This window comes from Dipodomys spectabilis, unplaced genomic scaffold, assembly GCF_019054845.1.
Source record: "Dipodomys spectabilis isolate Male_0828 unplaced genomic scaffold, ASM1905484v1 ptg000096l, whole genome shotgun sequence".
Lineage (NCBI taxonomy): Eukaryota > Metazoa > Chordata > Mammalia > Rodentia > Heteromyidae > Dipodomys > Dipodomys spectabilis.
In genome coordinates this window covers 17,821,901-17,836,295 of record NW_024870773.1, presented here as the reverse complement: position 1 = coordinate 17,836,295, position 14,395 = coordinate 17,821,901, and the positions used below count along the sequence as shown (strand labels likewise).

At 41.9% G+C, this 14,395-nt stretch overlaps 1 protein-coding gene across 1 annotated transcript in view; it reads left to right on the top strand.

Annotated features, from left to right (window-relative positions):
- The window catches only part of Cdc123 (cell division cycle 123), a 43,279-nt gene extending 29,146 nt beyond the window's left edge, over positions 1-14,133 (top strand). The window contains exons 8-13 of the mRNA XM_042686042.1: positions 369-444; positions 2,498-2,620; positions 3,738-3,766; positions 9,113-9,241; positions 13,309-13,446; positions 13,880-14,133. Coding sequence (XP_042541976.1) covers positions 369-444; positions 2,498-2,620; positions 3,738-3,766; positions 9,113-9,241; positions 13,309-13,446; positions 13,880-13,906 — 522 coding nt within the window. The 3' untranslated portion in view covers positions 13,907-14,133. The remainder of the gene's footprint in view (positions 1-368; positions 445-2,497; positions 2,621-3,737; positions 3,767-9,112; positions 9,242-13,308; positions 13,447-13,879) is intronic.
- Positions 14,134-14,395: the final 262 nt, after the last annotated feature.

The window sequence follows — 14,395 nt, the reverse complement described above, 5'->3', positions numbered from 1 at the left end:
AATATTTTGCATGTCATTTTTTTTCATTGTTGTTTTTTTGTGTGTGATGTACTGGGACTTCAATTGTGGGCTTTGGGCTCTTGCTTGGCCTTTTCTGCTCAAGACTGCATTCTATGTAAGCCACACCTCCATTTCTGGCTTTTTGCTGGTTAGTGGGAAATAGAAGTCTTGGATTTATCTGTTCAGGCTGGTTTCAAACTTTGAGCTTTAGATTGTAGCCTCCTTAATAGCTAGGATTACAGGTGTTTGCCACCAACACCCAGTGGTTGAAACCAATTTGAATGGCAGTCATTAAGATACAGTCTTAGAATGAAATTGTTTATTAGACTTTCTTGATGTTTATATTACAGTTTTTTCTCTGTTTACAGCTTGTTCTCCGGAAATGGTGTGAATTAATACCTGGGGCTGAGTTCCGATGTTTTGTCAAAGAAAACAAGCTTATTGGTGAGTACCCTTGAAAGTTGTCTTTTGCTTTTCTTTGGCAGGGAGAGAGGGAGGAGTGCTAGGGATTGAACCCAGAGCTTTATGTGCAGTAGGCAAGCTCTCTACCACTGAGCCATAGCCTCAGCTGGAAAGAAAAAAAATACAGCCATGTTGTTGTGGATGTCTTTTTGTTGTTGTTTATTTCTTTGGTTTGTATATATGTTTTTATGTGTGCATATGCCGGTCTTGGGACTTGAACTCAGGCCTTGCCCTCTTGCTTAAGGCTAGTACTCTACCACTTGAGCCGTACCTCTAGTCTAGCATTTTGCTGGTTAATTGGAATCTATCAGATTTTCTTTTGCTTGGACTAGCTTTGTTCTTTGGATCTCAGCCTCCTGAGTAGCTAGGTGTGAGCCACTGTGCCAGTTAGGATTTCATTCTTTATTGCTGAATTGTATATTCCATTGTGTGTATATCCCAATTGTACATTTGTACATATGTATTAAAACATCACATTATTGGCTGAGAATGTGACTCAGTGGTAGAATGCTTACCTAGCATGCATGAAGCCCTGGGTTCGATTCCTTAGTACCATGTACACAGAAAAAGCCAGAAAAGTGGCCCTGTGGCTCAAGTGGTAGAGTGCTAGCCTGGAACAAAAAATGCTCAGGGACAGTGCCCAGGCCCTGAGTTCAAGCCCCAGGACTGGCAAAATAAAAAAATAATAATAAAATAAAATAAAACATCACATTATGCTGTGTGTGTGATACAATGAATCCTGTCTGTCTGGGTTCTAAAGAGGAAGAGGAGAGTGGGGCTGTTCCCGGTAGAGCATAGTTGTGATTTACCATTTTCATCATTATTGTAAACACCATTAAAGGCCAAGTTTTTTTTTTTTAACTTTTTTCCACCTATTATTGTATTATTTATTATCTAGCAGAAGAAAGTATGTGGAAAAATAAGAAGATTAACAGGCGCCTGTTAATCTATCAGATTAATATTCTTTTTGCTATGAACTATGCAAATTAAGCATTGGAGATAATTTGCTCTTTCCAAGTTTCTGTCCCTATTGTCGTCCTCTTGGCCTGTGGTTAAGGAGGGAGTCCAGGCAGCGTTCCTCCAGTGGGCTGGAATGCCAGCATCCCTTTGCAAAGGAAAGTTTGCTTTCTCATGACTTGACAGAGCAGGCCTGTGGAGGCAGAGTAGCGTGTACAGACAAGGAAAAGCCTGCCTCTTTGAAACCCTCCATGAATATGGCCACATGCCTGTTGAAAATAAGTTGGAATTTTTTTAGAAGTGGAAGTGAGTATCATTTTGCAAAGATTTTCTTGGAAAAATCGAAGTACCATAGTTGATATATATACAGGTTTAAAATTTTGACTTTATTTTTTTAAATTTGGCTGTTCCTGGGGCTTGAACTTGGGGCTGGGCGCTGTCCCTGAGCTTTTGTGCTCAAGGCTAGCGCTCTACCTCTTGAGCCACAGCTCTACTTCCACCTTTTTTGATAGTTTTTGGAGATGCGTCTTATGGACTTTTCCTGCCTGGGCTGGTTTTGAACCACAACACTCAGATTGACTCTAATTTTCTTATATAGCAGGCTTTGTTGACTGAATCCTTCCCTTTATATTAAGTAAAAACATTTCCAAAAGTGAGAATGCAGACAGCATAGAACGTTGGATTCAGCATTCTCCTCTCTGTGTAAGATCTGCGGTCAGTGTGTGTCATGTCATACTCATTTGATTGGTCTTCTGATCTTTCAGTTTTCTTGAAAGATACGTTTAGCTAGATGCTACTGACTCATGCCTGTCATCTGGAGGATTGTAGTTTGAAACCAGCCCAGGCAGAAAAGTCCTAAGGAACTTTCTCCAATTAACCAGAAAAAGCTAAACTGGAGGCATGGCTCAAATGATAGAGTGAGTGCCAGCTGTAAATAAGAAAGCCAAGTGAGCGAGGGGCCTTGGCCTGGGGTTCAAATCTTGGTATAATGGGGAGGGAGGGAGTTTAAATCACACATTTTCTTTTTTGTTTTTTAGAGACTAGTATAATAACAAAATTCAAACTGTTTTCTCGTCAGGAATTTCTCAGAGGGATTATACACAATACTATGATCATATTTCTAAACAAAAGGAAGAAATTTGCAGATGCATACAAGACTTTTTCAAGAAACATATACAGTATAAGTTCTTAGATGAAGACTGTGAGTATTTTTTTTTTTTTTTACTGATTTAAATGTTGCTAACTCTTATTTGAAGGTGCATTTGAAGGGTGAGGTAGCTCAGTGACAGAGTGTTCATCTAACATGCCTAAGGCCCTGGGATCTGCCCACAAAAAGAAAAAACTGCATGTGAAGTTACGTTTAAGCCTCGTACTGTATTAATAGCTGGTATTTCTGAGCTTTGTGTGTTTGTTTCACCCTGTTTAATTAGAATTCCTCTTTAAGGGGGCTGGGAAGTTGGCTCAGTGGTAGAGCGCTTGCCTTGCATGCCTGAGGCCCTGGGTTCGATTCCTCAGCACCATGTAAGCAAAAAAGAAAAAAGCCGGAAGTGGAGCTGTGGCTCAAGTGGTAGAGCGCTAGCCTTGAGCTGAAATGCTGAGGGACAGCGTCCAGGCCCAGAGTTCAGGCCCCGCAACCGGACCCCAAAAAAAAAAAAAAAAAAAGAATACAATTCCTCTTTAATCCTGACAGTTCTTGCCTGGCCTTTAGATGTGCATTTTACAGGCTCCATCTAGGAGAACAGAGCACTGTTCCTTTTCTAGCTTCCATATTTGAAAGCTTAAAAGCAGCACAGTACACATTTGTGGGTTGATTTTAGGAGTTAAAAGTACACTGTATTTAAAAGCATTTTTATATATCTTAAAATTGCATCTGTGATATATGTTTTTCTCTGCTTGTGGCAGATTTGAGGAGTTCTGCCATCAGCCTAGTGTAGGTTTTATGCTTTCTTATGATGTATTTTGTTCCTTTCACTCACAGAATAAGCTATATACGTTCATTTTCAAAATCACAGCTCCCTTTTTCCCATGTGACCAGTTCATGGACAAGCTGGTCAGTGGTGGTGTTAGTGTTGGGTTTGAATTTTTAAGTTCAGAGGATTTTTGTGATTGCAGGTAGAGAATGGGAAACAAAGGTAAGTCCATAAACCAGTGTGTTGGGGAGGGGAGTTTTTTTTTTTAATGTTTGAAATGTTGAGATTTAGAAGCAGCAGTAACTCAAGGCCAATTATATTCTGTTTAGTACTAAACCACACTTGAATTTCACAAGAAAGGATCATGATATATTAGCTTCTTACTGACTTGTCTTTTCTTCTTTACAGTTGTATTTGACATATACAGAGACAGTAGGGTAAGTAAAAGCTCTGGTGGTATGCTTTGAACCAGAAAGCTCTATGTGCAGCCATGCTTTGTGGCAGGTCCCTTGTCCAAGCTACCTTCCAAACCAGCCCCCAACTAGTGGGAGCCCCCGTTGGAAGTCATAGTAGTCCATAGGCAACCCTGAAAATATACCTGACCAGAGGAGACTTACTATCTTAAATAATGGTGTGCAGAGGTTTTGGGATTACTCATGAAGCAGGTGGTCCAGGATCACCCTATCTCCTACTTTACATCCTTGTCAAGGTCTGGCCCTCCTTAAAATAGTTCCATTAACACAGTTAATTTGTCATTGGACATTTTAGGAATTGTTTTTAGGCAACTAAACAACTTTTAGCATGATTTGATCCACTTTTGTTTTTAAATATGAATGTTATATAATGTTTTGTAATGTTATAAAATGTTTTATAATTCTTTTCCCTTAATAGGTTTAACATTCTTAATTTAACTTTATCTCCTTAATTGATGCATAAATATTATACATTTCTATAGGGGTACTATATGATATTTTAATTTAGAGCCTCAGTTGATACTATTTAATTCAGGGTAAGCATGTCTTCTCTAACATTTATAATTTCTTTATGATGAAAATATTCAAAATCCTTTCTTGCAGTTATTTAAAACGTGTCATCCATTAGCATGGCAGACTTTGTATGCCTGTCTATTAACTTAGTACCTGCCTCTCCCTACCTTCCTATTTCTTTTTTTGTTGTTTTTTGTTTTTTGTCAGTCGTGGGTCTTGAACTCTGGGCCTGGGCGCTGTCCCTCAACTCTTCAGCTCAAGGCAAGCACTCTACCACTTGAGCTACTGAGCTACTTCCAGTTTTCTGGTTGTTTATTGGAGATAAGAGTCTCATTGACCTTCCTTCTCGGGCTGGCTTTGAACCATGATCCTCAGATCTCAGCCTCCTGAGTAGCTAGGATTACAGGCGTGAGCCACCCATGCCCGGCTAGTGCCCCTATTTCTTTTTCCATCTCCTGGTCCTCACCACTCCCCTCCTCATATTATGAGATCAACTTGTTTGGATTTCAGATAGGAGGGTGACCATGCCATACTTGTCGTCTATCCTTGGCTTATTTAATTTAACATAAAGACCTCTTGTTCTAGCCATCTTGTCACAATGGCAGGATCAGACCCTTTTTTAAATTTATTTATTTATTTTTATTTTGTTTTGGTCCAGTTGTGGGGCCTGAACTCTGGGCCTGGGCGCTGTCCCTCAGCTTTTCAGCTCAAGGCTATCACTCTACCACTTGAGCCACAGCGCCACTTCCGGCTTTTTTTCTTTTTGCTTATGTGGTGCTGGGGAATCGAACCCAGGGCCTCATGAATGTAAGGCAAGCGCTTTACCACTGAGCCACCTTCCCAGCCCCCAGACCCTTTTTTATAACCGGATAGAATTCCATTGGGTAAATGCATCACATTTTCTTCATTGATCAATGAAGGATTTGAAGGTTGTTTTGTTTTCTGGTTATTATGAATGGCACAGCAGTGAACCATGGGAGAGCAGGTGTCTCCCAACATCCTGTGGATGTATACACAGGAATGGGTTACTGGATTGTATGGTGGTTCTATTTTTGGTTTATTGAGGAATCTGGTGTTTTCCATCTGCCTGTACTACTTTCCATTTCCACCAGTAGTACAGAAGGGTGTTTTGTTTGCTTTTCTTTTTGTCCTCACCAACACTTCTTTTTGTTGATAGTCAGTCTGACATGAATGAAGTAATATCTTTTAATGTGTTTTTAATTTTCAGTAAAATACAATTTGTATGATGTCTTCTAGGTTTTTGTTTGGGGGAAGGATAGGTTGTTTGGTTTGATTTGAGACAGGGCCTTGCTGTGTAACCCATCCAGGCAGGCCTTGACTTTAAGATCCTGATGCTTATCTTCCAAGTGCTGGAGTGAAAGGCATGCAGCTCTATATCCAGCTTGTATGTCTTCTTCTGAGAAATAGCTAATGATCTCTGAATCTTTAAGGTGATGAAAACATCATGATTAAAAAAGAAAATCTTGATTTAGTAAAAAAAAAAATTAAAATTTCACTGTCCAAAACAGATAATCTTGTCAAAGAACTTTCAGTTTTGCCTGTTGGCCTGTGATCATTGCTTAGCTGTTCAGAAGAGAGCAGAGTTGTTCAGACCTGTGCTCTTTTGCGTTCCCCATTGCAACAGCAGGGTGTTTCTTACTCCCCTCAGCTTCATGATGCTGATGCCCAGTACCTTTGAATCACTCTAGACAAGAGGCTGTGGCCCATAGGGTCATGTCCCCACACAGCTGTTACCTGCTTGCCTCAGCTAAATCAACAGGCAACCCTGTACTTTCACCTGTCTGTCTCCCAGCCTCCAGCATGATGGTAGCTACTGGGAGTTAGAAAGAAGGGCTACAAAGAAACTTTAGGCAAGAGGAGGAATGTTTCTTGGCAGTTTCAACTCTGCTAATGAATTTTAGAAAAGGGTGGAAAGCAGCTCTGAGAGGATGGATAGAAATCAGATCTAACAGGCAAATGTCCAGGCTTCTTGCTCTGGTCTGCTTGATATGAGGCAACTCAGATCAAGTTTGTGATGTACTGGATGCCATGTTCTAACCAGAAGCCAGGAACAGGATAATCTTTGCTCTAGGGGCATTGATCTTCACATAGGGACTGCGGACATGCAGGGTTCAACCTGTTAGTGAGTGTTCAATCAGCCCACTCCTCTGAAGGACTATTTTCTTATTTAATTCACTAACTCATTTAATCTGTATAATCCTGTGACATATATATGATCTGTCTACATTGTACAGGAACTAGGGTACTTTTATCATTTATTGGCAGTTAACAAACGTTGAAGTAGCAAAGGTATCTCAGTATGTCCCTGGCAAAATTCCCAGGCTGTCAGGTAGACATAGGTTTCTGACTTGGTAAAAGACTTACTGGGTGTCAAAGTTGGACATGTATGTAAGTTATTACTGCTGTGACTTGCCAAACTGAAACTAGTACTACATTTTTAAAAGCAACAAACATGACAGTATCAACATCCTGACAGCTTCTGTTAAGGGATTGAAACCATATTGGCCAACTCATTTCATTTACTAACAACACTTGTGTCAGAGTTTGGTAGACATGTTCTTGAATATATTATTTTGTGGCTGTTGCAGAAAGCAGACTCTTGTGTAACTCTGTTGCATGTGTATCTGAAGTGTTTCGGTTTGGCCACCCCTGACACGACTTGTCCATGTGGCTGCACAGTTTGCCTCAGTATGGAGGGAGTCTCGCCATCCCATACCAGTATGCACCAGCATGGTCCATCCATTCACAGAGCCAGGGTTCACACTGTGATACATGCTTTCACCAGCTCCTGAAGTGATAATACACACAATTTACAATGGTTGTCTTGGATTTCTCTCTCTCTGTCTCTCTCTGTATATGTGTTTGTGTGTTCATATACCAGTCTAGGCACCTTTCCTGAGTTTTTGTGCTCAGGGCTAGAGCTCTACTTTTCTGAGCCACAGCTCCATTTCTGGCTTTTGTTTTTGGAAATCTCAACAGACTTTCCCGTTGGATTCGAACTGTAATCCTCAGATCTCAGTCTCCTGAGTAGCTGGGATTACAGGCATGAGCCACTAGCATCTAGCTTTGTCTTGGATTCTTAAAAGCTTATTCTGGTTCCCCTTATGATTCTCAGCTATGAGTGCTGTTGCTAACTTTTCGTTTTATTTCTTTATGGGTTGAATATATCTATCTCATTCTGAGTCTTCGATTGTCAAAATTGACTTTGGAACCTGGTCAGTCTTTTGTAAATGTTCCATGTGTGCTTAAAAAACAAAGCAATTTTTAGTATGTACAGTATTCTACAAATGTCTTTAGATCAAGCTTGTTAATATTGTTCAGATCTTTTATTTGTGGAATAAACAATTTTGAGGATTCCTTCAGAATTATATATTTTAGAGGAATGGATGGGAAGATAGATGAACAATATTGACAATGAATTGATAACCAGTGAAACTGACAAGGAAGAAGTGGAGCTTTTTTATACTATTTTCCTACTTTTGTATACAATTTTTTTTTTTTTTACATTTTTCTCTTTTTTCCAGTACTGGGGCTCAAACCCCAGTAGGCATCTGCTCTACCATGGAGTAGCACTCCCAGTTCAAAAATCTTCACATTTAAATGCTTGTCTTGAAAACTGGTACATTAAATAAAAAAGAATAACTCCTTACCCCTTCCCTTTATTATTTTTTTATCTACTTGATTTATTAGTTAGGGGCAATATATGAGGTGTTTTTGTTTTTTATTTTCACCAGTCCTGGGCTTGAACTGAGAGCCTGGGCGCCGTCCCTGAACTTCTTTTGCTCAAGGCTAACACTCTACCACTTGAGCCACTTCTAGCTTTTTCTCTGTATATGGTGCTGAGGAATCAAACCCAGGGCTTCATGCATGCTCTACCACTAAGCCACCTTTCTAGCCTGCAATATATGTTAAATCTTTTGCTTTCTAAACTTGTTGGCCCTTACGTAGTACACTTGGAGGTTACGTTGGTAGCCTTTCATTGTTGTGGCAAAATATAACACATAAACCTCTTAAGAAGAAGAAACATTTGTTTGGCTCGTGATTTCAGAGTTTTCAGTCCAGCCTTACTTGGCTGTATTACTGTGGTAAGGTAGAGCATTGGCAAGAAGGGGAGAGTGGAACAGGCTGCTCACCTGGCATCAGGGAGCAGAGAGAGAACAAGGCTGTTCTTGTTCTCAAGGCTCCGGCTTCCTGCTTGTTCCATCCAACCTCTCTTCTCCCTCCAATGGGAGATCTTCCCCTCTCTTGCTGTCCCAGCCCTGAAGTTTTTCCCTATACATCCTTCCCTGAGGTTGCAGTCACCTGAAGTCACTACTTGGGTCTCAGAACCTTCTTCACCTGTCTGCTCCTGTGCAGGTTCAAACCCCATGCCCTGGGTTCCTGGGAAGGGCTCCACTCCCAGGTCCCCACAGCTGTTTATACCTTTACATCTGTTTTGCAGATTTCCTTTCTGGCTCCTATTTACATTTATGCATTTAAAAGGATTAATTTAACCTGACTTGCATCTGGTTTCAAGTAGGTAGCTTTTGAAGTTTCTTTAACCCACATTTTGCTGGTGCCCTCATGTATTTTACATTCAAGCCAAAATAACTTTCCAGGTGCCACTGGGTGTCCTGGATGTGCACAGGTGGCCCCTTCTCTGAGGGGTCCCAAAGGAATGATCTTTTCACCTCACTTTAGAGATCTGGAGGGTTGCCATTCAGGGACAATAATACCAGAATATATACTGCTTGTTTTTTATTTTATCCTTTTTTTTTTTTTTCCTGTCTACTCCAGGGGAAGGTGTGGTTAATTGACTTTAATCCATTTGGCGAAGTCACCGATTCCTTGCTGTTTACTTGGGAAGAACTGGTATCTGGGAGGAACTTAAAAGGAGAAGTTAGTGAAGCTGATGCTCAGGAGCAGGTGAGACATTTCTTTAAAAAGATATAAAGCCGGGCGCTGGTGGCTCACGCCTGTAATCCTAGCTACTCAGGAGGCTGAGATCTGAGGATCGCGGTTCAAAGCCAGCCCGGGCAAGAAAGACCGTGAGACTCCTATCTCCAATAAACCACCAGAAAAACGGAAGTGGCGCTGTAGCTCAAGTGGTAGAGCGCTCGCCTTGAGCTGAAGAGCTGAGGGACAGCGCCCAGGCCCAGAGTTCAAGCCCCACGACCGACAAAAAAAGAAAAAAGAAAAGATATAAAGAAACCCTCTTCATCCATGAAGTGATTGCTTGCTTGTTCTTTAACCATGTGGAGAAGAAGTGACTGGGGTGGATGGGAGGTGAAGAGTAAACCCAGCCTTGCTCTGGTACTTACTGTCTTTGAGGTGACAGTATGACTTGATCATTTTATTCTAGGAAATACTGCTAACCCAGTGCATTTTTTCTTATTCTTCAGTTGTACCCAACATGGGCTCAGTTCATTGTCTCTGTCAGTGGCCCTGTGTCTGCAAAACCATGCCTTTCCCACTGTGACATTCTCTATCATGGAAGGTCCTGCTCAGCTTTCTCTTTAAAAAAAAATATTGTTATTATAAAGGTGATGTCCAGTGGGGTTAAAGTTACATAAGTCAGGTAATGAGTACATTTCTTTTGGATAATGTCCCCCCTTCTCTCGCTCTCTCCCAGTTTTTCCTTCCTATTCACACCTACAAGTTGTCTAATGAGTTCAGCTTCTGCTTCTTTGTCCACAGGGCTAGTCCCACCTCCTGACAGTGCTCTTGGATCCTCCATCCCATAGCTCCTTCCCTTCTGCCTCTCTCCTAGGAAAAGAGAATTCACTAAGCTGAACAGTGGGCAAAACTGCAAACATCCCTGCCCCTCCAAAGCTTGAGCTCTCTGCCTGCTCAGCTCAGTATGGGGAGAGATTTCTTTGGGGTTCCATCCTCCCAGTGCCTGTGCAGTGTTCTCAGTCTTTTTGTGCCCTCTCCACCAGGGTTCAGCCATGTTTAGATGGCTTCCACCTTATAAAAACACAGAAACACTGTACCCAGCCACTCTATTTCTCCTAGCTTCACAGCCAAACCTATTTTTGTTTTTTGGCTGGTCCTGGGGTTTGAACTCAGGGGCTGGGTACTGTCCCTGATCTTTTGTGCTCCAGCATAGCACTCTACCAAATGAACCACAGCTCCACTTCCAGCTTTTTTTTTTTTCCTTAATGGAGATAAGAATCTCCCAGACATTCCTGCCCTGGCTGGCTTCAAACAGCAATCCTGAGATCTCAGCCTCCTGAGTAGCTAGGATTACAGGTGTGAGCCACCACCCCAGCACCAAATTTTCTTTAAGAAGTTTATATTGCTTTTTTCCCCCCCTGGATATACTAGTAGTACACACTGACTTTTTTTTTTTTTTTTTTTTGGGTCCAGTCATGGGGCCTGAACTCTGGGCCTGGGCACTGTCCCTCAGCTCTTCAGCTCAAGGCTAGCGCTCTACCACTTGAGCCACAGTGCCACTTCCGGCTTTTTTCTTTTTGCTTATGTAGTGCGGAAGAATCGAACCCAGGGCCTCTGGCATGCAAGGCAAGCGCTCTACCACTGAGCCACCTTCCCAGCCCCACACACTGACTTTTGAAGAAAATTATAAATTATCTATTGTCTTGCCATCTGGAGGACTATTGTTTCTATTTTGGTATGTAAGGGCACATATACTTGCATATAAGCCTTTTAAAAAAAATAAATGCACTTATACTACAATTGTTTCCTGGGTTTTGAGTTAGTATTTACCTAGTGAGCATTCTATATTGTAAAAGAAAAGTTTTAGTCCTACATAATCATTTAAGAAAACAGAGGGCAGGGAAGAGGCTGGGAAATCCTTTCACCTGCCAATTGCCATCCTTACTGCAGGTGTTTTCTAGACCCTCCTTGCTCTGAGTGTACACTCCCACATCTACCTGGTTGTACAAGGCCGTCACCTCCTCACAGCTGGCCTCCCTCGATGGTTGTGTCTCCTGGCTGCCTGCTGTCCCTCTCCTTTCTTACACACCTCAGTCCTCTGCAGCTGGCCTCTGCCCCTCCATTGAGCAGATCCTGCACCCAGCCAGGGCCCCAGAGACCCTTATAGGTCCCTCTCTCACTCATCCCAGCTTCTGGGACATGTGCTGCTCTTTTACATCTCTTCCTGCTAAGCTGCTTGATTCTCTGCTTCTTTGCGAGCATCTTTCCTTTTGCTCACCTCTCCTGTGTTCATCATTTCTCTGTGCTGGGCCTTTTGCTCCTTCCTCTGAGTCCTTTTGGTACATTTACCTGTACCATACTGTATGGTACCTGCCATACTCTTGAAAATTGCCTATTGATTTGCCTATGTGCCACATTAGGCTAATTTTCTGAGAGCGAGGATAGTGTTCTTCCTATTGTTGATATACTGGTAATGTTTGTCAGTTCAATCAGTGAAGGAATTTGTTTTTTTTTGTTTTTTTGTTTTTTTTGGGGTCCGGTCGTGGAGCCTGAACTCTGGGCCTGGGTGCTGTCCCTCAGCTCTTCAGCTCAAGGCTAGCACTCTACCACTTGAGCCACAGCGCCACTGCCAGCTTTTTTCTTTTTGCTTATGTGGTGCTGAGGAATCGAACCCAGGGCCTCATGCATACAAGGCAAGTTCTCTACCATTGAGCCACCTTCCCAGCCCCGCAGTGAAGGAATTTGATTCTACTGCTGTCTCACAGTAGTAAGCCACTAAACCAAGAAGACAAGAAAAGACAATGTAAGCTTTTCAGGGGTTAAATATAAAGGAAACAATTATTGGGTAGAAACAGCTTGTACAAGATTAACTTTGTGGCCCAAATTCTTTCATTCGCTCCCTCATTCATTCTACATAGTAGAGGTTGAGGTGGCCAAAAGGGAAGTAGGACAGGGCTCCTGGCTCCTTCCCTAGCACCTCCTCCTGCTTTTCCCATCAGTGCTCAGGCCACAGAGGCCTGGCCTTCCCTCTGTTCTGCATAGCTAAAGCCTTGTGTTAAGCTTTGTGTTAAGGTCTTCACTCTAGTTTCCACTGCCTCTGAAGCCTGCCCTGCCCCCAGACCTCTTGAGTCTCACTTCCCCCTGTTTACGTCTCAGCCCAGTTGTCCCGCTCTATCAAGGTCCTCTTTGGCCACCCTAGGAGGAGTCCCATCAGCATCCTCTTAGTACCAGGCCTTGGGCCTGTGTCTCCCTAACACTTTTTACTCTCTGAAATGGTTTTGGTCACTTATTTGTTCCCTTCTGGCTGGTCTCCTGATCTTAGTTACCAGTTTATTTCTCATCCCTAGAACCACGTCCAGCTCAAGTGTTTTCTGTCAGGTGACAGGGTCATCCTCCATTCCTAGAAGACAAGTTCCTGGCTTGTCTTCCTCTGCTTAGACGCTGACCATCCTTGCCTATATTTCCACATCAGGAGTTCCAAGGCTTCTGCTTCTGAAATCCTTTATGGCACAAGACAGCATGTAAATAATTATAAGCAAGTTTCTAAGCAAGTACATGAAGGAATGAATTTGAAGACTTGTTAAATATACTACCTGGATTTAGTTTTACAAAGATATTGAGAGAGTTATAAGTAAAAGAATGTAGCGGGCTGGGAAGGTGGCTCAGTGGTAGAGCGCTTGCCTTGCATGCATGAGGCCCTGGGTTCGATTCCTCAGCACCACATAAGCAAAAAGACAAAAGCTGGAAGTGGCGCTGTGGCTCAAGTGGTAGAGCGCTAGCCTTGAGATGAAGAGTTGAGGGACAGCACCCAGGCCCAGAGTTCAGGCCCCACGACCGGACTCAAAAAAAAAATTAAAATAAAACAAGTCAACCTGACTCTTCATGAATATGATTGTTAGATGCCTTCTATTTTCTAGTGGGTCTGTAGAATTATTTTAAATTCCTGGTGTCTTCTTTTACTTGAATCTTCATATCTTCCTTATCTAACACAGAAGAGAATATGGGCATTGAAATTATGTCCAGATCTTTTTTTTTTTAGTTTGGAGAATAGACTTAAATAAATGACTCCCAGGCTTCCCTGGCTTCTCTTTGTCCAGGATTCTCCAGCTTTCCGCTGTACAGACAGTGAAGTCACAGTGCAGCCTAGCCCCTATCTGAGCTACGGCCTGCCCAAGGACTTCGTAGACCTCTCCACCGGGGAAGACGCACACAAGCTGATAGATTTCCTTAAGCTGGTAAAGTATATATATATTCCATAGGTGGTTCATTTTTTTCAAGTTGGTTGTCAAGTGCACTTTTTCACATTTCATTTTAGCCTTATACCAGCCAGACTTTTTATTTTATGATCATCCATTCAAGGGTCAGAATCACTGACTTCCATCATTGCACAATAAAATATGGAGTGTGAGCTGAAGGAATAATTTATTGATTGGAATGATAGGAAGGATCCTTACATCGTAAAATTTGTATAATGTATGTTGTAAGATTTTCATGATACTTCTGGCTTTAATGTATGTGTTGTTGTCTTGGGGCTGCAAGAAGTCAGATTTCTGCTGTGCTTACTCAGGGAAGAGTGTAACTCTTTGTACTTGTTTCCCTGTGATTCTGTGTGGAAACATGCAAATACTGGATCTAAAAGACTAACAGACCCTTGGTTTCCTTCCACAGCAAAGAAATCAGCAAGAGGAGGACTGAGTGCTAGTTGAAGACTAAGCTAAGGAGGAAGTGTGGCTTCTTCAGGATACTGGTTGTGGACACCAACTTCCTCCAGACTAATGGGTGGGGCGGGCAGTGTGGGAGTCAGAGCTTTTTATATTTGTGGGAGGGGAGGGACTTTGCTATCTGTAATGGAGATCTTAAGTGTATAAAACCATACTGTTCTAATAATAAAATAACTTTCTATGAAATACTTTCTTCTTCTGGCTCAGTCAGTTTAGATTTATCTGTGTTTTCTTTGCTGCTGTTTTCATATCTACCAGGCAGATGGTTGAATTTATTTTTAGTATATGAAATGGATTCTTTCCTAATCATTATTTCTCCATTTAAAAACAAAACTGTATATTACAATAGAAAATACTTGTACCTTGAAGGTTTTCATCTGATTTTACTTCCAAATGAAGCTATCTACAGAATGAATCTGCCTGCAAAATTGGAAACTTCTAATACTATCCAACAGTCAGGAAA